This window comes from Oncorhynchus keta, chromosome 15, assembly GCF_023373465.1.
Source record: "Oncorhynchus keta strain PuntledgeMale-10-30-2019 chromosome 15, Oket_V2, whole genome shotgun sequence".
NCBI classification, from domain to species: Eukaryota; Metazoa; Chordata; class Actinopteri; order Salmoniformes; family Salmonidae; genus Oncorhynchus; species Oncorhynchus keta.
The window spans coordinates 33,107,548-33,130,565 of NC_068435.1; the positions used below are offsets into that span (position 1 = coordinate 33,107,548).

The 23,018-nt window shown below is 43.5% G+C and overlaps 1 protein-coding gene across 3 annotated transcripts in view; it reads left to right on the plus strand.

Moving 5' to 3' along the window:
* Positions 1-23,018, plus strand: part of LOC118394804 (arf-GAP with GTPase, ANK repeat and PH domain-containing protein 3-like) — a 231,845-nt gene that overhangs the window by 170,744 nt on the left and 38,083 nt on the right. For all 3 annotated transcript variants that reach the window (XM_035788368.2, XM_035788366.2, XM_035788367.2), the window contains exon 13: positions 7,998-8,159. In XM_035788368.2, coding sequence (XP_035644261.1) covers positions 7,998-8,159 — 162 coding nt within the window. The remainder of the gene's footprint in view (positions 1-7,997; positions 8,160-23,018) is intronic.

Genomic DNA, 23,018 nt, shown 5'->3' on the forward strand with positions numbered 1-23,018 from the left:
TTATGTGACACGGACACACTCCAACTGATGGCATTGTGTGAAGACGTACACCATGTAAGCACGAGCTGACAATAATTGACCATTTTTGACTACTGTCATGTCTACACTTTGGTGCCGATTGTCACTATTGTCAAGTACACTTGGCGCTTACGACGACTTTTAGGCTGCTGATGTTTCCATCGTTTGTGTTATTTGAAACATGTATTTTGTATTCTAATGTTACTGCTGAAGACCCTCACAAACACAACCATATTATTATTTTTGCGATAGCACATATGAAATGTATTAATTACACTCCTAGAATGTTGCAGTCAGAATGCTCATTAGCTTGAAGGGGGGGTCCCTCGAGGCTCAATGGTTCTAGTATGGAAATTAAATGCCTGCCCGACTGATTCGTTCTGGCGCTGGCCCTGATACCGTCGCTAGTGGAAGTCTACACACCCCTTGCACAGTCTTCACATTTTGCTGCCTTAAAATGGGATCTAAAAAGGGATATTTCGCCCCCCTACAGTTCTACACAACCTCATCCGCATTTTCAAAGGGAAAGAAGAATGATAGAACATTTTCAAAATGACTAAGAGATATAAGATGAGGATGTATTGATTGTGTGTGTCTGAACACCGCAAGAGTTAATACTGGGTGGAATCACATGTAAACGCCATGACAGCTGTGAATCGTTTTGAACAAGATTCTACCAACCTTGCACAACTCTTAGGGCAACATACTGTATATCCGTTGTTTTTGTCCCAAACTTTTGTTAGGAATCATTGATGGACAGCTATATTTAAACCTGGGCCATTCAGGAACACTCAATACCTCTTGGAAAGCCATTTTGTCTTTGACTTTGGCATAATTCCAGGGTTAAGTTTCCTGATGACTAAAGCGGATTTTCCTCTAACTTTTTACTTCGGCTTTGCTCCTTTCATATTTATTTTGACCCTATCAATCTTCCCATTCTCTGCCGGTGACGAGCATAGCCATAACTTGATGCTGCCACCACAGTACTTGAAAATACAAAGGGATTGCATTGCATTCACTCCACATTACTGGCTTGGCAGTGGATGGCAGTGAAAATGTCAATTGTAATGTTAAGTATCAAGGACCCCAGCCACTCGAACAACAGCCTGTTCATCCTTGCTACCATCTAGAAGGTGGAGACAGTACAGGTGCATCAAAGCTGGGACAGAGAGACTTAAAAACAGCTTCTCTCTCCAGGCCATCAGACTGTTAAACATTCATCACTAGCCGGCTACCACCCGGTACTCTACCCTGCTGACATAGTCATTGAATGACTATGTGTAAATTTGGGACAAGTCTCTGAATGTCCTTGAGTGTCCCAGCCAGAGCCCGGACTTGAACCCAATTTAGCTCGTCACGGCCCAGTACATCACTGGGGCTCTGCTGCCTGCCATCCAGGACCTCTACACCAGGCGGTGTCAGAGGAAGGCCCTAAAAATTGTCAAAGACCCCAGACACCCCAGTCATAGACGGTTCTCTCTACTACCGCATGGCAAGTGGTACCGGAGTGCCAAGTCTAGGACGAAAAGGCTTCTCAACAGTTTTTACACCCAAGCCATAATGGCTACCCGGACTATTTGCATTGTGTGCCCCCCATAACTCCTCTTTTTACGCTGCTGCTACTCTCTGTTTATCATATATGTATAGTCACTTTAACTATACATTCATGTACATACTACCTCAATTGGGCCGAACAACCAGTGCACCCACACATTGGCTAACCGGGCTATCTGCATTGTGTCCCACCACCCGCCAACCCCTCTTTTACGCTACTGCTACTCTCTGTTCATCATATATACATAGTCACTTTAACCATCTACATGAACATAGTACCTCAATCAGCCCGACTAACTGGTGTCTGTATGTAGCCTCGCTACTTTTATAGCCTCGCTACTGTATATAGCCTGTATTTTTACTGTTGTTTTCATTTCTTTACTTACCTATTATTCACCTAATAACTTTTTTGCACTATTGGTTAGAGCCTGTAAGTAAGCATTTCACTGTAAGGTCTGTTGTATTCGGCGCACGTGACAAGTAAACTTTGATTTGATAGTCATTGAACACTGGTCACTAATGTTTACGTACTGTTTTACCTACTTTATATGTATATACTGTATTTTAGTCATTACTCATCCAACATAACTACTACCATAATCACATTTTCTAGTCATATACTGTCCGTATTGTCTATACACACTATATATATATATATATATACAATGCCTTCTGAAAATGTTCAGACCCCTTGACTTTTTCCACATTTTGTTAGGTTATAGCATTATTCTAAAAAAGTTTTTTCCCTCATCAATCTACACAAAATACCCCATAATGACAAAATGAAAACTGTTTTTTAGAAAATAAAATGATTTTAAAATAAAAAACATTTACAAGCTTGGCACACCTGTATTTGGAGAGTTTCCCCCATTTTATTTGCAGATCCTCTCACGCCAGTTAGATGGGGAGTGTTGCTGTACAGGTATTTTCAGGTCTCTCCAGAGCTGTTCGATCGGGCTCAAGTCCGGGCTCTGGCTGGGCCACTCAAGGACATTCAGAGACTTGTCCCAAAGCCATTCCTGAGTTTTCTTGGCTGTGTGCTTAGGGTTGTTGTCCTGTTTGAAGGTTCACCTTTGAACAGGTCCTGAGAGCTCTGGAGCAGGTTTTCATCAAGGGTCTCTCTTTACTTTGCTCTGTTCATCTTTTCCTCGATGCTGACTAGTCTCTTCCCTCGATGCTGACTAGTCTATTTACTGTTGTCCTTCTGGAAGGTTCTCCCATCCCCATAGAGGTACTTTGGAGCTCTGTCAGAGTGATCATTGGGTTATTGGTCACCTCCCTGACCCAGGCCCTTCTCCCCTGATTGCTCAGTTTGGCCAGGCAGCCAGCTCTAGGAAGAGTCTTGGTGGTTCCAAACTTCTTCCATTTAAGAATGATGGAGGCCACAGACGTGTTTTGGTACCCTTCCCCAGATCTGTGCCTCAACACAATCCTATCTTGGAGCTCTACGGACAATTCCTTCGACCTCATGGCTTGGTTTTTGCTCTGAACGTTCACCTACTCTGTGTCTCACAAAGACACAGCGGTTGGAACCAAAAATCTCAAATTTGACCTCAGACCAAAGGATTTCCACCGGTCTAATGTCCATTGCTCGTGTAAACTGTGGGACTTCATATAGACAGATGTGTACCTTTCCAAATCATGTCCAACAATTTAATTTACCACAGGTGGACTCCAATCAAGTTGTAGAAACATCTCAAGGATAATCAATGGAAACAGGATGCACCTGAGCTCAATTTCGAGTCTCATAGTAAAGGTTCGGAATACTTATTTAAATAAGGTATTTCTGTTATTTATTTTTAATACATTTGCAAAAATGTCATTATTTTTCAAAAAGGTTGTCATTATGAGGTATTGTGTGTAGATTGATGAGGAAAAATACATAATTTAATCTATCTTAGAATAAGGGAGTAACGTAACAAAATGTGGAAAAAGTAAATGAATCTGAATGCATTTTATAGTGTGTATATACAGTACAAGTCAAATGTTTGGACACAGCTACTCATTTAAGGGTTTTTCTTTATTTTTTCTATTTTCTACATGTTAGAATAATAGTGAAGACATCAAAATTATGAAATAACACATATGTAATCATGTAGTAACCATAAAAGTATTAAACAAATTTAAATATATTTTAGATTCATCCAAGTAGCCACCCTTTGCTTTGAATTTGAGCTTTGCACACTCTTGGCATTCTCTCAACCGGCTTCATGTGTTAGTCACCTGGAATGATTTTCCAACAGTCTTGAAGGAGTTCCCACATATGCTGAGCACTTGTTGGCTGCTTGTCCTTCACTCTGCGGTCCAACTCATCACAATTGAGTTGAGTTTGGGTTCCATCGTTCTCCTTCTAGGTAAAATATACTTTTTTAAATATTTTTTTTTAACCAGGCAGGTCAGTTAAGAACAAATGCTTATTTTCAATGACGGCCTAGGAACCAGTGGGTTAACTGCCTGTTCAGGGGCAGAATGACAGATTTGTACCTTGTCAGCTTGGGGGTTTGAACTTGCAACCTTCCGGTTATTAGTCCAACGCTCTAACCACTAGGCTACCCTGCCGCCCCCTTACACAGCCTGGAGGAGTGCTTCAGGCCATTTTCCTGTTGAAAAACAAATTATTGTCCCACTAAGTGCAAACAACATGGGATGTCATATCACTGAAGAATGCTGAGGTAGCCATGCTGGTTAAGTGTGCCTTGAATTCTAAATAAATCACTGACAGTGTCACCAGCAAAGCACCATCACACCTCCTCTTCCATGCTTCACAGTGGAAACCACACATGCGGAGATCATCCGTTCACCTACTCTGCGCCTCACAAAGACATGGCGGTTGAAACCAAAAATCTCAAATTTGGATTCATCAGACCAAAGGACAGATTTGCACCGGTCCATTGCTCGTGTTTCTTGGCCCAAGCATGTCTCTTCTTCTTATCGGTGTCCTTCAGTAGTGGTTTCTTTGCAGCAAATCGACCATGAAGGCCTGATTCACGCAGTCTCCTCTGAACAGTTGATGTTGAGATGTGTCAGTTACTTGAACTTTGTGAAGACTTTATTTGGGCTGCAATCTGAGGTGCAGTTAATTGTCGATTTCTGAGGCTGGTAGCTCTAATGAACTTATCCTCTGCAGCAGAGGTAACTCTGGGTCTTCCTTTCCTGTGGCGATCCTCATGAGAGCCAGTTTCATCATAGCTCTTGATGGTTTTTGCGACTGCGCTTGAAGAAACTTTCAAAGTTCTTGAAATTTTCCGTATTGACTGACTTTCATGTCTTAAAGTAATGACTTACTGTCATTTCTCTGTGCCTATTTGAGCTGTTCTTGCCATAATATGGACTTGGTCTTTTACCAAATAGGGCTATCTTCTGTATACCACCCCAAGCTTGTCACAACAAAACTGATTACCTCAAACACATTAAGAAGGAAAGAAATTCCACAAATTAACTTTTAAAAAGGCCTACCTGTTAATTGAAATGCATTCCAGATAACTTCCTCATGAAGCTGGTTGAAAGAGTGCCAAGAGTGTGCAAAAGTGTTATCAAGGCAAAGGGTGGCTGCTGTGATGAATCTACAATCTAAGATATATTTTGATTTTTTTAAACTTTTTTGGTTACTACATGATTCCATATGTATTATTTCACTGTTTTGATGTCTTCACTATTATTCCAAAATGCAGAAAAATTGTGAAAATAAAGAAAAACCCTTGAATTAGTAGTTGTGTCCAAACGTTTGGCTGGACTCTGAATTTACTCGTTCTGATTTAGCTCATTCTGATATTTCTTAATACTGTAGTTTGTTTGTTTTTTGGATTATGTGTGTATTGCTCGATATGACTGCACTGTTGGAGCTAGAAACATTATCTTATCTCTGCACATCTGTGTACACAACCAATAAAAGTTTATTTAATACTGCAAGACAACACCGCAAATACATTTTTGGCCTCAATTAAAAACTACAGGTTTGGGTCAAATCCAATAAAACACAACACCGAGTGAAACCCTTTGTACCTTTTGTACCGTCTGAAAACAATCTAAACATCTCAATTGACAATTATTTTAGTTTTTTACATTCAATAACATTCTTTCACTTTTTAAATGTGGAGTAGGTCCCTTTTTAGATTACGTTTACATTCACTCTGCACTATAAAAAATAATAATTTGGTGGGTGATAATATTTGTCCTATTTCACACATGTACAAGTGTGTATTAATATGAATGTGTGTATTGGAAATGCGTTTTTTGCACGTCACAACTCTCCCCGAGAGACCCTCGGTGAGTGGGTTCATGGCGTTGCTCATTTATGTGTATGTGTGGTTTAACAGCCTCTTATCAGTGAGTAATAGCATTATGTCTACACATAACTATCAATGGCTTTATAATAGTTTGTAATCATATGGCTCCAATGAATGTAGCTTGACAGATTAACATATTTCACCTATTGAGTCAGTGACAGGGAAGTCTGAGCCAAAGACAAATGGCAATCTATTTCAACCTCATATTTCTTTTCCTTCGCAAAACGTTTTGCTACGGTGTGCCCTGATGAATATGACCCATGTTTCAGGTGCAGGCAGAGCAGCGGATCATGGGTCATGTTCCACAACATTGGGGGCAAAAATTGATAATTAGAAGTATTTATGACACGACGGGGCCCCCAGAGGGGAGGCCTCCCCTTTCACCTCAAGCCACATTAAACAAATGCTGCCTGTCATCATCCAGAGTTGAACAAGGTTGGAGGGGTGGGCCCCCTTCGTTCTCCTCTCAGAGCTGCCATACGGAGCTGTGCTGGCGGGACAGACGCTGGGGTAAAAGGGGAGGAAGGGAGGGAGGGGGGTACTCTGTGAGGGGGGTACCCCTGTGCCCCCAGCTGTCTGCGCCCAGCTAATGACTGGTCTCAGGGGGGCTGTTGTGGGAGAAGCAGGGAAATTGAAACAGACGCCACGGCTACATGTATGGCTCTGCTGCCATTCAAAACCACCCGGTGGGTAGAGGAGGGGGGAGCGAAGGAGAGGACTGGTGATGTAGTAGGCTCGGCCAGCACTGAGCATCACAGTCACTATATACTTTATTAAACCAGCAGCATCTATTATGGTGCAATAATCAATAATCAGTCTTTGTTGTTTTTTTGTGTCTTTCCTCTACACATTTGTCCACGTTTGACTATTATCTATGTGAAATAAGATCAAGAACAATCCCAAGCATATATGTATGCCTAATACCGGTAGTGTGTTAGTTCCTATATTTGTGATCCCACGCTCCAACCTGGCCGCCTGAGGCCTTTTAAAGATCTCCAGTATCCTCCACTTTAACATCCTTCAGCCCCTGCTGAGCCCATCCCACATCCCTCTCCTCCCTCCAACACAGCCCCATCTCCCATAAGGTAATGACCAAATTAGGCCTAATGTCTGATGTTGTACACTAGTGGCTAATGGCACAACCAGCGACAGTGGCGACATTAGAGTATGTGCAACTGGCAACAACAACAGCAATAATCCCTGATCCAAGCCGCCTTCTCTCTTCTCTACCGCCCTCCTCCCCTGCGGCTGGGAAGGTGTGGAGGGAAGAGGGAAGGGAAAATGAATGGCGTTTGCCACACTACAATGAGCTTTTGATGGTAGACAATGGAGGATCCTGCCTGCTCTCCACACGGGGTGGTAGGAGGAGAGCAATATGGGGCTCATGGACTGGCCCCGGCCCTCGCTGCCTCCCTCCCTCTCCCCGACCCCTGAGGCCCCCGGCCCCCATCTCTCCCAGGACTCATAATGGCATCCTGAGGGGGAAAAGAAGAGGGAAAGTGATGTCAAATGTCAGGAAACCAGAAAGATGGCAAGCTGACACCCCCCTCCATCCCTTCAGCCCTCTATCCCTCTCTCTCATCTCTGCCCAACGGTGGCGCAGGTTAATATCACATTTATAAAATACCTTACCAGAAACTAAGCTGGCTCTTAGCCCCCTGTCAGTCACTGACAGTCATATAGAGAGCTTGGCCTGAGGCTAACCTAACTAACCATTTGTTAGCTGACCTGCCCCCATACCTGTCTGTCTTTCCTTCATCTGCTCTAAAGCCACAGCAGTATGTACGCACACATGAATGTAAGTCGCTTTGGATAAAAGCGTCTGCTAAATGGCATATATTATTACAGTATAGATACTTTTGGATCGCTAGTATCGGGAGTGCTGGGTTTTTCATTGTGTTCATGTGGTTGGTATGAATTAACACTGTCTGATATTTCTTATAATACATGGTACATCATCACTAGTCAATACCTCATGAATCATACATAGCCTTCTGTCTTTCCCTTCTAGAAAACCAAATGTAATATGTTTCTGCGTGCGTATTTACACAGTATCAAACATCTTGTACATAACCTGTCAAAAGTATAGTTGATTATGGTTTCTCTTAGTGATCAGTGATTTTCTCCGTCTTTCCACAGCCAACGGGATGGGCGAGCCCCTAACCTGCAGCTCTGGAGTGGGCAGTGCCACCAGTCCCAAGCTGGAGCCTCCCCCCTCACCTCACGCCAACCGCAAGAAACACAGACGGAAAAAGAGCACGGGCATCACCAAGCCAGACGGGCCGTCTGCAGGCAATGAAGGTAAGCCAGAAGTTAGGCTAAGAGTTCTAGAAGACACTCGTTCTGCAAACTCGTCAAAACAATCTAAAACCAGTCAAAACATCCTGAAACCGTCTGCAACAATACAGAAACATTCTAAAACCAGTCAAAACATTCTGAAACCGTCTGCAACAATACAGAAACATTCTAAAACCAGTCAAAACATTCTGAAATGGCAAGCTTCCTGAAAAAAAGGTGCAAACTTAGTGCATCTGGTTAGCATACCTTATTGAAGTGCATGTCTATGTATAGTCGCCCCTAATGTTCTCCAGTTTTTAGCCATAGTGTGAACCAACCGCCCTGAGCTCCAGTAGCTGTGAATCTCTCCTCAGCTCAGCAGGGGAGTGGCAGCCACCCCTCTGCCCAATTAATAATGATTCTCCAGTCTGATGATGAATGGACAGCTCTAATTGGATGGCATTGTGAAAATAGAGTCCCATCTCTAAGGCCATAAAACTGATGTCACTGGAGCCAGAGATGATCAATCAACATGATTGATACGCCGCATAGCAACAGCATTGGCACCGACGCCTCCTTAATGACGCTTAGTATTTATAATCATTACGCTTTTATAATGGTTTCACTGACACACGCCCATTCCAGTTTGAATGGGACCACTGACCACATCGTTTCAAGCACGGATCACCTTCACTGTTGTTGATATGTTGGTACAAATCAAATCAAATCAAATGTATTTATATAGCCCTTCGTACATCAGCTGATATCTCAAAGTGCTGTACAGAAACCCAGCCTAAAACCCCAAACAGCAAGCAATGTAGGTGTAGAAGCACGGTGGCTAGGAAAAACTCCCTAGAAAGGCCAAAACCTAGGAAGAAACCTAGAGAGGAACCAGGCTATGTGGGGTGGCCAGTCCTCTTCTGGCTGTGCCGGGTGGAGATTATAACAGAACATGGCCAAGATGTTCAAATGTTCATAAATGACCAGCATGGTCGAATAATAACAAGGCAGAACAGTTGAAACTGGAGCAGCAGCACAGTCAGGTGGACTGGGGACAGCAAGGAGTCATCATGTCAGGTCGTCCTGGGGCACGGTCCTTGGGCTCAGGTCCTCCGAGAGAGAGAAAGAAAGAGAGAATTAGAGAGAGCATATGTGGGGTGGCCAGTCCTCTTCTGGCTGTGCTGGGTGGAGATTATAACAGAACATGGCCAAGATGTTCAAATGTTCATAAATGACCAGCATGGTCAAATAATAGTAAGGCAGAACAGTTGAAACTGGAGCAGCAGCATGGCCAGGTGGACTGGGGACAGCAAGGAGTCATCATGTCAGGTAGTCCTGCGGCATGGTCCTAGGGTTCAGGTCCTTGAAACTGGAGCAGCAGCATGGCCAGGTGGACTGGGGACAGCAAGAAATCATGTCAGGTAGTCCTGGGGCATGGTCCTAATCCTCCGAGAGAGAACGCACACTTAGATTCACACAGGACACCGAATAGGACAGGAGAAGTACTCCAGATATAACAAACTGACCCTAGCCCCCCGACACAAACTACTGCAGCATAAATACTGGAGGCTGAGACGGGAGGGGTCAGGAGACACTGTGTCCCCATCCGAGGACACTCCCGGACAGGGCCAAACAGGAAGGATATAACCCCACCCACTTTGCCAAAGCACAGCCCCCACACCACTAGAGGGATATCTTCAACCACCAACTTACCATCCTGAGACAAGGCTGAGTATAGCCCACAAAGATCTCCGCCACGGCACAACCCAAGGGGGGGGGGGCGCCAACCCAGACAGGATGACCACAACAGTGAATCAACCCACTCAGGTGACGCAACCCCTGCAGGGACGGCATGAGAGAGCCCCAGTAAGCCAGGGTTAGAGGCAGAGAATCCCAGTGGAAAGAGGGGAACCGGCCAGGCAGAGACAGCAAGGGCGGTTCGTTGCTCCAGAGCCTTTCCGTTCACCTTCCCACTCCTGGGCCAGACTACACTCAATCATATGACCCACTGAAGAGATGAGTCTTCAGTAAAGACTTAAAGGTTGAGACCGAGTTTGCGTCTCTGACATGGGTAGGCAGACCGTTCCATAAAAATGGAGCTCTATAGGAGAAAGCCCTGCCTCCAGCTGTTTGCTTAGAAATTCTAGGGACAATTAGGAGGCCTGCGTCTTGTGACCGTAGCGTACGTGTAGGTATGTACGGCAGGACCAAATCAGAGAGATAGGTAGGAGCAAGCCCATGTAATGCTTTGTAGGTTAGCAGTAAAACCTTCAAATCAGCACTTGCTTTGACAGGAAGCCAATGTAGAGAGGCTAGCACTGGAGTAATATGATCAAATTTTTTGGTTCTAGTCAGGATTCTAGCAGCCGTATTTAGCACTAACTGAAGTTTATTTAGTGCTTTATCCGGGTAATGTGAAAGTAGAGCATTGCAGTAGTCTAACCTAGAAGTGACAAAAGCATGGATTAATTTTTCTGCATCATTTTTGGACAGAAAGTTTCTGATTTTTGCAATATTACGTAGATGGAAAAAAGCTGTCCTCGAAATGGTCTTGATATGTTCTTCAAAAGAGAGATCAGGGTCCAGAGTAACGCCGAGGTCCTTCACAGTTTTATTTGAGACGACTAGTACAGTAGTTTCAATGTCAAAGATAGGTTAGTGTGGTCATTGTGCTTCTCTATCTCAGATATGTGGACCTGTCTTGGATCGTTCTTACCCTCTGTTTTTCCGTAGGAGTAGAGAGGAATGCTTTGTATTGATTTGACAGTATTTAACATACACTGAGAGTACAAAACATTATGAACACCTGCTCTTTCCATGACAAAGACTGACCAAGTGAATCCAGATTATCACCTATGGTCTCTTATTGATATCACTTCTTAAATCCATTTCAGTCAGAGTAGATGAATGGGAGGAGACAGGTTAATGAAAGACAAAAGATTTAAGTACCTTTGAGTGGGGCATGATAGTAGGTGCCAGGTACACCGGTTTGTTGTGCCAAGAACTGCAATGCTGCTGGGTTTTTCACGCTCAACAGTTTCCTGTGTGTATCAAGAATGGTCCACCACCCAAAGGACATCCAGCAAACTTGGGGGTGTGCAACTCAAAATTATATATACACCGAACAAAAATATAAACACAACATGTAAAGTGCTGGTCCCATGTTTCATGAACTGAAATAAAAGACCCCCGAAATGTTCCATACGCACAAAAATGTATATATATATTCTGCTGTGCACAAATTTGTTTACATCCCTGTCACTGAGCATATCTCTTTGGCCAATATAGTCCATACACCAGACAGGTGTGGCATATCAAGAAGCTGATTAAACAGCATGATCATTACACAGGTGCACCTTGTGCTGGGGACAGTAAAATGCCACTCAAAAATTTGCAATTTTGTCACACAACACAATGCCACAAATGTCTCAAGTTTTAAGTGGTGGTGGTGCAATTGGCATGCTGACTGCAGGAATGACCACCAGAGCTATTGCCAGATAATTTAATGTTAATTTTTTTACTGTAAGGCGCCTCCATCCTTTATAGAATTTGGCAGTACGTCCAACCGGCCTCACAACCACAGATCACGTGTATTGTGCTGTGTTGGCGAGTGGTTTGCTGATGTCAAGGTTGTGAACAGTGCTCCATATGGTATGGGCAGGCATAAGGTACGGACAATGAACACAATTGCATTTTATCGATGGCAATTTGAATGCACAGAGATACCGTGAAGAGATCCTGAGGCCCATTGTCGTGCCATTCATCCATCCATCACTTCATGTTTCAACATGATAATGCACTGCTCCATGTCATAAGGATCTGTACACAATTCCTGGAAGCTGAAAATGTCCCGGTTCTTCTGTGGCCTTCATACTCACCGGACATGTCACTAATTGGGATGCTCTGGATCAACGTGTACGACAGCGTGTTCTAGTTCCCACCAATATTCAGCAACTTCGCACAGCCATTGAAGAGGAGTGGGACAACGTTCCACAGGCCACAATCAACAGCTTCTATGCAAAGGAGCTAGACTGCTTTTCTGATCCACGCCCCTACCTTTTTTTGTTAAGGTATCTGACTATACAAATGCATAACTGTATTCCCAGTGTTGTGAAATCCATAGATTAGGGCCTAATGAATTCATTTCAATTGACTGATTTCCTTATATGAACTGTAACTCAGTAAAACCTTTTGAAATGGTTGCATGTTGCGTTTGATATTTTTGTTCAGTGTGTGTGTCTATGCCCCGACAAATTGAGACAACTCAATATTAGGAAGATGTTCTCAATGCTTTGTACACTCAGTGTATAAGCCTTATTCACATCACCACGATTTTGCCCCCATTTATTCCTAAGTAAGCTTACCCACAATGCCCTGTATCATCCTGAAAGAGAAACCAAACAATATTTTAGACCCTATTGGACCAACACTATCAGAATCACTCCAATAATGGTGTTAGGGGCTTGAATGAGTGATGGCTATCATTAGGGACTTGGGAAACTGGGTGGATTCACCTCGTCACATTGCATTGAGGGAATCATTAGTGGACATTAGCCCGTCTCAACGTCCGTCCCAACCTTTTGTTCCGTTCCATATACAGTAGCTTGGAATCATTGAAATGTGTCCACGTGTTTTAAAATGACGAACTTTCTGCTCTAGTTGTGGATGAGTGATCATAGTTTGACCTGGAAATGCTGTTCAGCATGTGGTGTCAATGGAAACGTGCAGATTCAGAAAGTTTTGTTCTCTGTCAAAGAAGCACATTTATTTCTTCTTCTTTTTTCTTTTTGTTACCTCTCTCTCCTTCTCTTCTAAGATTTTCTATTAGCATCAGCTTGTCTGTTCTACTGAACGCTTCCGGAATACAGACATATTGCTTAAATATCGAAATCACTCAAGTGTAGGATGCAGGTTGTGTCTCTTGAATGAAGGGGAGAGAACGGGAGGGAGGAAGGAGAGGTTGGATCCTTGAATAAATTGCTATCAGTTTATCTCATTTACAGGGCAATCAGAGCCCTGGAATACAGTCCAAAATTGAATTTTAGTTGTTGTGAAGCATCATAAATCAAAGGGGCATGCGCGTTTTAAGGTGAGCAATCAGTTTTGTCAACATGGGAAGAACAGGATGTGTGAGGGAGCCTTGAGAGGGTCAGACACAGTGAGAAATCTGACTGCCGAAAAGGTACTTAGCGCATCTGCCCAGTGTAATAATAGTTTTAATAATAATAGTTTAAATACTCCAGGCCACAAGGTGGCAGTAGGTTGTTTAGCTTGTGCCTACTGTAGCTAATGTAAGCTAACTAATGTTGTTGCTAGCTAGCTAGAATTTGTAGTAAGCCCTTGTTGATACTAACCAGATGGCCACAACTATATAACTAGTGAAGTTAGAAACATTATACTAATAACCACAATGGATTAATATTTGATTGAAGCAGCTGCCTGTTAGCTATGTTGTGTTAAATGACGATTCTAACCGGTTTAGCTAGCGTTAGCTAGCAAACAAACTGGCACTGGCAGTATGGGATAATGGAGATTTGAATTTAAGGATCTTCTTCATCTTGCTAGATAGTTAGCTTGGTAAAACATTTAATGTTGTGTGCATTGTGCTACATTTACCACCCCATTCATCTATATGAAGTGTGTGTGTGACTGCCTGGCTCAGTTAGCTAGCTAACTAACTAATGAGCATGCACATGATCAAACTGAACCTAACAAAAGAGTATTTTTTCAAGCACAAAGCTGGATTGTAAAGATGTACATCCATTACATTTTCATGCAGCTATATTGTTTTAGTAAGAACAATTCAGATGAAAAGTTGGTGGATTACACTGGGAAAAGTGCCCATTTGTTTAATCTTTCTTGGCACTTCTGTCGGCTCCCTGACGTGGAGGTTTGTGCTCTCTAATTGTCAAGTTCATTGCATTGCAATTCTACACGTAGAAACGTCAGGTTCGTTGTTAACAAGTCAGAACACAGCATGGACTCATTTTATTCTAGCAAGAGAAGGAACGGCCTACTGTGCTATACCTATCGGCAGTCCGATTTCTCAGTGTGTCTGTACCATGAGCTGTAGCCAAGGAGATATCTTAGCCAGGCAGTTACATTTATAAATCAGTAGGGCAGTGAAGTTGTCCTGACCATGTGACATGACCAGGAAAACCACTGCACCTTAATTAGACTTCAATTTGGCTACACAGAGTTTTTCCATTGAAAAACTTGTGGTCCCTACAAATAATAGTAGGGCATACTTCCTAATTCTGTTCCCTATACAAACCTTCAACTGAAGAGAGAAGAGACAGACTGGCAAAGTTAGCACAGAACCTCGTAGATCCATCTAAGAAATGCGGGGTTGATTTTGGGCCATTTTAGTCAAGAAAGTAACTTCTGCATTGTGAGTCAATTGATTGAAAGTCGAGTTGTTCCTATGTAAGTCAAGAGCAGTTCCAATGGCATCTAGCTTTCAACGTATACATCTCCAAAACAGTATTGTATAGGTGTGACATACGGAGGCAGAAATGTGAATTCTCTTTGCTGTGTCGGCTGCGTTTCCACTATACGCTTTCCTCAGAGGAAGTGCACAACGGACACAGCCCCTAATATCCTAGTGCACTGTCAGAGCCACGTGCAGTGTAATGAACTTCTCATGTGCTTAAGGAATGATGCAGGATGCATAGCGAGACAACTGACAGCCCGTTAATGTGCTTCTCAGCAGCCGCCTGGCATCGGGGCTCTCTGTACGCGCCACTCGCACACCGTTCGCATGCCACCTGCCTTAAAAAACCCCACTGGAAAATCGATGGGCGATAAAGACTTGTGTTCTGGGGGAGGCCCTTCTGATTAATGCAGACTGTCAGGGAGGGGAGCTTCATTAATGTTATTTCTCTTTTAAAAGAAGGAAGGAAAGTGTATCAAATGTTCATTATTTGAAATGGGGGGGTTCAGCGTGTTCAGTAGGGAGTGGCAGCAGAGATGGAGGGAGAAAGACGGGAGGAAATGAGGAGAGAAGGAAAGGAGGTTCAGATCCTTCACAGTTTTACACTGTAGATGAGGACGTTTGCTCTTGTCAAGGACATAGCAGAAATGTTTTAACTGTTAGTTTATTTGTGTTTAGTTTGTCTCTTAATAGTTTTGAAATTGTTTTTCTAACTGTTTTTGATCGTAAGTTACTTTTATGACTTAACATGTTGTGTCGTCTCAGTTCCATGTGAATTTGAGATAGATGTTTCAAATGTCCTGCTCTTCTTAGAGTGGGCGTTCAGAAGAAACCTTGATGTGGTTGTATCATCTCCCAGAGAATAACCGTCCCCTGCCAACTATCGGTAACCCAGTAACACGTCTTATTGATTATATAAATATGTCTTAACATCCAGAGCGGGAAACCTACAATCCCTAACCCTCCTAATCCTTTAGCCCTAACCCTAACTCTCCTCATCAGTGAGGTTAGGATATAAAGTACAATCAGGAAATATACTCCACTCCCTCCACCACCTCAGTGTGTTAAAGGTTATATATAAAGTGTACACGATATACTAATGCCCAGACTCTTCCACTCCCACCCTCTACCTCAGTATGTTTAAGGTTATACAGTATAGTACATAAATACCCAGACTCCTCCACCTCTGTGTGTCCAGTGTTAATGTCTTCTGGAGTCCAGCAGAGGATTAGGAAATGGAGGTTTAACAGCCCTGTGCTAATAGTGGGTATTTATCTCAATACTTTGTTTTGTCATTGACTCCCTCCCCGGACAATACCGTACATCTCTGTTTCATTTCGCAAAGCTGTCCCCGGAGCCCAGAGCAGCTACAGTAATGGCTCCCCGGCTTTCCAAACCAAACGCCACCCAATGCACGTCGCAGAGAAAGGAATAATAAGATTCTCATTTGTGCGGTTCTGTACACAACGCACTGCCCACAGATACGCCGTGTAATTGACAGTGTTTTCTTTTCGCGTATCGCTAAATGTAGTTTTGCTATTAGGTCGTGGCTTGTGTGCGTGTCTGTTTATGTGCGCCTATGTGTGTGTCAGTATTCTCCTCTCGCTCTGCGTTTTGGTGCGGTGCGGTTCCCCCGGGGCCGTGTGTGTCTCAGTAATGGCCTGCTCCTGATTGCTCTGGTCCAGGTTAGGAATATTGGCTTTAATGATGTGTAAAATGAGCAAGCAGTGCCTGTGACATTTACAGATGGCACCGCCTTGGCCTGTTCTTCCCAACTGCACGTTAATTCACAGGAACAGAAAGCACTTCTTTAAGTGACCGCCTGATGCGTGCAACATACGCAACCCAGCACAAGACCTCATACATACCATCACACATACAAAACCACACCTTGGATGACTTGTCGCCCCCACCACCTCAAAGTCTCTACTATATATTGTCCAAATACACACACGCACTAGTTTCACACTTGCACCCACATGCACATGCACACACACACATATACACTCACACCTTGAGGCCTTGCTGAGGCGGTCATTGAATCGATCTCTCCAGAGAGAGGTAGTGTGAGGCAGGATAGATGTGTCCCTCCTTGGCCCTGCCTCTCTGCCTGCCGTAGACAGCTCAGCTGGGCTCAGCCCAAACCCCAGAGGTGCTAATCTGGTCCTCCGGTCCTCACTTCTCCCATGGAGCATCTACTGTGGAGTGGAGGGACGATCATTAGGAGTAGAGACAGCTCTGTGTCAAACTTGTACCAATGATCTCTAAATATTTATGCTCAGATGTCTGATCTTCTTCATTGATCTGTCACGATACCAATTTGGTAATTTCTTAATTTACCAAATCTGCAGTTTATATTATTTATAAATGTTATGTATTTGTTGTTAGGACATCCAGTCGGATGAATCATGACTCTGTAACTTAAATGCATTCTAACAGTTTTATGATTCATGGTAAATGGTGGACAGGAGGACATACAGGTAACTACCAAAATAAAGGAAACACCGACGTGAAGTGTCGTATGGTGCTGGGCCCACTCGCCAGAACCGCTACAATTCTTCCATGAGAAATTCCATAATTTAGTGTTTTGTTGATGGTGGTGAAAAACGCTGTCTCAGGCACCACTCCAGAGTCTCCAATAAGTGTTCAATTGGGTTGAGATCTGGTGCGTGAGACGGCCATGGCATATGCTTTGAATCTTTTTCACACACATCAAACCATTCAGTAACTACTCGTTCCCTGTGGATGGGGGCGTTGTCATCCATTGGGCTCTTGGTCATGGTAGCCAAAATAGTGGCCAAAAAAATGGCCTGCCCAAGATTTTTACACATGAACCTACACAAGATGGGATGTTAATTGCTTATTTAACTCGGGAACTACATTTACCTGTGTAAGTGCACCTGCTTTCAATATACTTTGTATCCCTCATTTACTTAAGTGTTTCCATTATTTGGGGAGTTACGTGTATACTGTAAACTGTAGGAGAAGATGCCTTCGCTTCTTGCTTGACTCCACATCACCACAGCCATTAGGCTATCATTTCTTTTTTATTGTGGTCATGTTAATTAAGGAAAATCATCATATCTGCCTCTTGATTCTCCACAGTAACAGTTGTTCCCTCCTATTGGATTCATATTACGTTGCTCCACGTCCGCCCACTGCCCCGGCCACATCTAATTGGAAAGGACTTGTTGATTGTGTAGCTGCTGGATAAATATTGTCAGATCACGGGGTTAATGCTGATTGCTGGTGTTAATGTGTGACTGAACTCCCCTTTCGTTCCTCTGTTAGCCGTGGGCTAACTGTACCCATTGGGGAACATCAGGAGTGCTAATGATCCTAGCGCTAGCTGTCTCAGCCATCATCATGGCAACAGCTGCCTCTGAAATAGCAGCCGTAATACCTCATTGTATCGTTCACGCCTGGTATTTATCGTCTTGGAGGAGGACATTTTGACCTTAATCGTCATGCTTAGATGGAACGAAATTACTTTGCTTCACATAGAATGGAATTACCTCTCCAGTGAGGCTGTGACAGGTCCTGCATTAAAAAGCAATATCAACATACTGTATAAGCATATCATAATACTACTGTTGCCTCCATGATTCTATGATACTACCACAGAAATATAAATACTTGAACAGATATTTCCATTAAAGTCAATGGGTCTTAGGGGATTTGCCTGTTCTACTATTTGGTCAGTGTTTTTGTCTGATGGTTTGGCCTTTTTAGTGCTCATGCCTTCCCTGTACTGTTCTGTTCCGCGCATGAAGAGTTAGATTTGTATCCTCAACAGTTCAAGAAGTCATCGATTTGTTGATTTCTTAATCTCAGTAATGAACGCGTTTTAATGCCTCCAATTTATTGCCAGTCAACTAAATAATTAGCTTTGTTCAGGTTTTTAGAAGCTGAGTGCAGAAGTGTAACGTCATTGGACTCTGAGGAAAACTAGGCTGCAAATGTAAATGCCATGCTTTTTAAAAAATGAACAATTATGGGACAGTTGAGGAGAAAGAGGCACTCTTTAAAGTACAATACTTAATGTCGCGCTGTACTGCAGCGCCAGCTGTGCCACCAGAGACTCTGGGTTCGCGCCCAGGCTCTGTCGTAACCGGCCGCGACCGGGAGGTCCGTGGGGCGACGCACAATTGGCCTAGCATCGTCCGGATAAGGGAGGGTTTGGCCGGTAGGGATATCCTTGTCTCATCTCGCACCAGTGATTCCTGTGGCGGGCCGGGCGCAGTACACGCTAACCAAGGTTGCCAGGTGCACGGTGTTTCCTCCGACACATTGGTGCGGCTGGCTTCCGGGTTGGATGCGTGCTGTGTTAAGAAGCAGTGCAGCTTGGTTGGGTTGTGTATCGGAGGGCGCATGACTTTCAACCTTCGTCTCTCCCGAGCCCGTACGGGAGTTGTAGCAATGAGACAAGATAGTAGCTACTAAACAATTGGATACCACGAAATTGGGGAGAAAATGGGTCAAATTCAACAAAAAACAACAACAAAAAAAACTGACTGAATGTCTGAATTTTTTTATTCAATCATATATCTTTTATCGTTTGTTCAGTTTCCTTAACAAATGATTATTGATAGGATAATAGGACCTTCTAACACCAAAAGGAACTCAATAAGACACCAACTAAGCATCACATCATGTTACTCTAAGCCTTTGAGAGTCATTGTAACATTACTCAAACCCAGACTTCCATATGTAAACACTCCTTAACTGTACTGTATGTTTAAATAAGAAGCTCTGAGGTCTTTATTGATTCTGTTACCTGTAGTCGATATCTCAAACGAGATCAGATAATTGAAGTTGGTGTCGAGCTAATTGGATTATTGCTTTGCCCCTGAAGAGGAGACCCTCCACTAGAGCATTGTGATTGCTACAATCCCCACAGCCAGAACCAACTACTTACTTTTGGTTCTGGGAATGGATGTATGGACGTATTATCCTTTTCATACACAGACCCAAATCCCACTAATTTACCATGCCTGCATAATTAACCAAGCTTGTTTGTATATCTTAAAGGGGTAGTGGGTAAAAAACATGGGAAAAATAAAAGCCACCTAAAGACCTATACTCTTTACAGACTGACTTTATGCAGTGGTGTAAAGTGCTTAAGTAAAAATAATTGAAAGTACTACTTAAGTCATATTTTGGGTTTCGGTACATTATACTCCATACATTTTCCCTGATACCCAAAGGTGCTTATTGACATTTTGAATGCTTAGCAGGACAGGGAAATTGTCAAATTCACTCACTTTTCAAGAGAACATCCCTGGTCATCCCTACTACCTCTGATCTGGTGGACTCATTAACTGGAAATTAGTTTGTAAATTTTGAATATTGGAGTGTAGCCAGGAGCCCGCTCTTTTTACAAGACAATTGTGCTGTCTGGTGTGCTTAATATAAGCAGTTTGAAATGATTTATACTTTTGCAATTACATTTACTTTTGATACTTAAGTATATTTAAAACCAAATACTTTTAGACTTTTACTCAAGTAGTTTTTACTGGGTGAATTTCACTTTTATTTGAGTCATTTTATATTAAGGTATCTTTACTTTTAATCAAGTATGACAATTGGATACTTTTTCCACCACTGACTTTGATACACTATGTATACAAAAGTATGTGGACAACCCTTCAAATTAGTGGATTCGGCTATTTCAGCCACACCCGTTGCTGACAGGTGTATATAATCGAGGACACATCCATACAATCTCTATAGACAAACATTGGCAGTAGAATTGCCTTCCTGGAGAGCTCAGTGGCTTTCAACCTGGCACCGTCATAGGATACCACCTTTCCAACAAGTCAGTTCATCAAATTTCTGCCCTACTAGAGCTTCCCCAGTCAACTGTAAGTAATGTTGTTGTTAAGTTGAAACATCTAGGAGCAACAATGGCTCAGCCGCGAAGTGGTAGGTTGTACAAGCTCACAGAACGGGACCGCTGAAGCACGTAGCATGTACAAATAATCTGTCCTCTGTTGCAACACTCAGTACCGAGTTCCAAACTACCTCTGGAAGCAACGTCAGCACAATAGTCGGCAGCTTCAAGAAATGTGTTTCTATGGCCGAGCAGCTGCACACAAGCCTAAGATCACCATGCGCAATACCAAGCGTCGGCCAGAGTGGTGTAAAGCTCGCAGCCAGAATCACGCTTCACCATCTGGCAGTCTGACGGACGAATCCGGGTTTGGCGGTTGCCAGGAGACCGCTACCTGCCCCAATGCATAGTGCCAACTGTAAAGTTTGGTGGATGAGGAATAATGGTATGGGGATGTTTTTCACGGTTTGGGCTAGAGCCCTTAGTTCCAGTAAAGGGAAATCTTAACGCTACAGCATACAATGACATTTTAGACAATTCTGTGCTTCCAAGTTTGTGGCAACAGTTTGGGGAAGGCCCAATCTGTTGCTGTTTCAGCATGACAATGCCGTGTGCACAAAGCGGAGTCCATACAGAAATGGTTTCTCGAGACCGGTGTGGAAGAACTTGACTGGCCTACACAGAGCCCTGATTTTGAAATTATCTTGGGATGAGATGTTCAACAAGCAGGTGTCCACATACTTTTGGTCATGTAGTGTGCCTGTAAAAATAATCAAACCTGTTGAAATAATATTCTTAAGAACCCAATTCATACAGTCCCATTTTTACCACATTTGTATATGTATCTGCCAAGGCAGCAGCTACTCTTCATGGGGTCCAGCAAAATTGATGTCAGTTATACAATTTTAAAATCATTACAATACATTCACACATTCAAATCAAATCAAATCAAATCAAATTTTATTTGTCACATACACATGGTTAGCAGATGTTAAATGCGAGTGTAGCGAAATGCTTGTGCTTCTAGTTCCGACAATGCAGTGATAACCAACAAGTAATCTAACTAACAATTCCAAAACTACTGTCTTATACACAGTGTAAGGGGATAAGGAATATGTACATAAGGATATATGAATGAGTGATGGTACAGAGCAGCATACAGTAGATGGTATCGAGTACAGTATATACATATGAGATGAGTGTGTAGACAAAGTAAACAAAGTGGCATAGTTAAAGTGGCTAGTGATACATGTGTTACATAAGGATGCAGTCGATGATGTAGAGTACAGTATATACATATGCATATGAGATGAATAATGTAGGGTAAGTAACATTATATAAGGTAGCATTGTTTAAAGTGGCTAGTGATATATTTACATAATTCCCATCAATTCCCATTATTAAAATGGCTGGAGTTGGGTCAGTGTCAATGACAGTGTGTTGGCAGCAGCCACTCACACTGTTAGTGGTGGCTGTTTAACAGTCTGATGGCCTTGAGATAGAAGCTGTTTTTCAGTCTCTCGGTCCCAGCTTTGATGCACCTGTACTGACCTCGCCTTCTGGATGATAGCGGGGTGAACAGGCAGTGGTTCGGGTGGTTGATGTCCTTGATGATCTTTATGGCCTTCCTGTAACAACGGGTGGTGTAGGTGTCCTGGAGGGCAGGTAGTTTGCCCCGGTGATGCGTTGTGCAGTCCTCACTACCCTCTGGAGAGCCTTACGGTTGAGGGCGGAGCAGTTGCCGTACCAGGCGGTGATACAGCCCGCCAGGATGCTCTCGATTGTGCATCTGTAGAAGTTTGTGAGTGCTTTTGGTGACAAGCCGAATTTCTTCAGCCTCCTGAGGTTGAATGGCGCTGCTGCGCCTTCTTCACGACGCTGTCAGTGTGAGTGGACCAATTCAGTTTGTCTGTGATGTGTATGCCGAGGAACTTAAAACTAGCTACCCTCTCCACTACTGTTCCATCGATGTGGATAGGGGTGTTCCCTCTGCTGTTTCCTGAAGTCCACAATCATCTCCTTAGTTTTGTTGACGTTGAGTGTGAGGTTATTTTCCTGACACCACACTCCGAGGGCCCTCACCTCTTCCCTGTAGGCCGTCTCGTCGTTGTTGGTAATCAAGCCTACCACTGTTGTGTCGTCCGCAAACTTGATGATTGAGTTGGAGCGTGCGTGGCCACGCAGTCGTGGGTGAACAGGGAGTACAGGAGAGGGCTCAGAACGCACCCTTGTGGGGCCCCCGTGTTGAGGATCAGCGGGGAGGAGATGTTGTTGCCTACCCTCACCACCTGGGGGCGGCCCGTCAGGAAGTCCAGTACCCAGTTGCACAGGGGCGGGGTCGAGACCCAGGGTCTCGAGCTTGATGACGAGCTTGGAGGGTACTATGGTGTTGAATGCCGAGCTGTAGTCGATGAACAGCATTCTCACATAGGTATTCCTCTTGTCCAGGTGGGTTAGGGCAGTGTGCAGTGTGGTTGAGATTGCATCGTCTGTGGACCTATTTGGGCGGTAAGCAAATTGGAGTGGGTCTAGGGTGTCAGGTAGGGTGGAGGTGATATGGTCCTTGACTAGTCTCTCAAAGCACTTCATGATGACGGAAGTGAGTGCTACGGGGCGG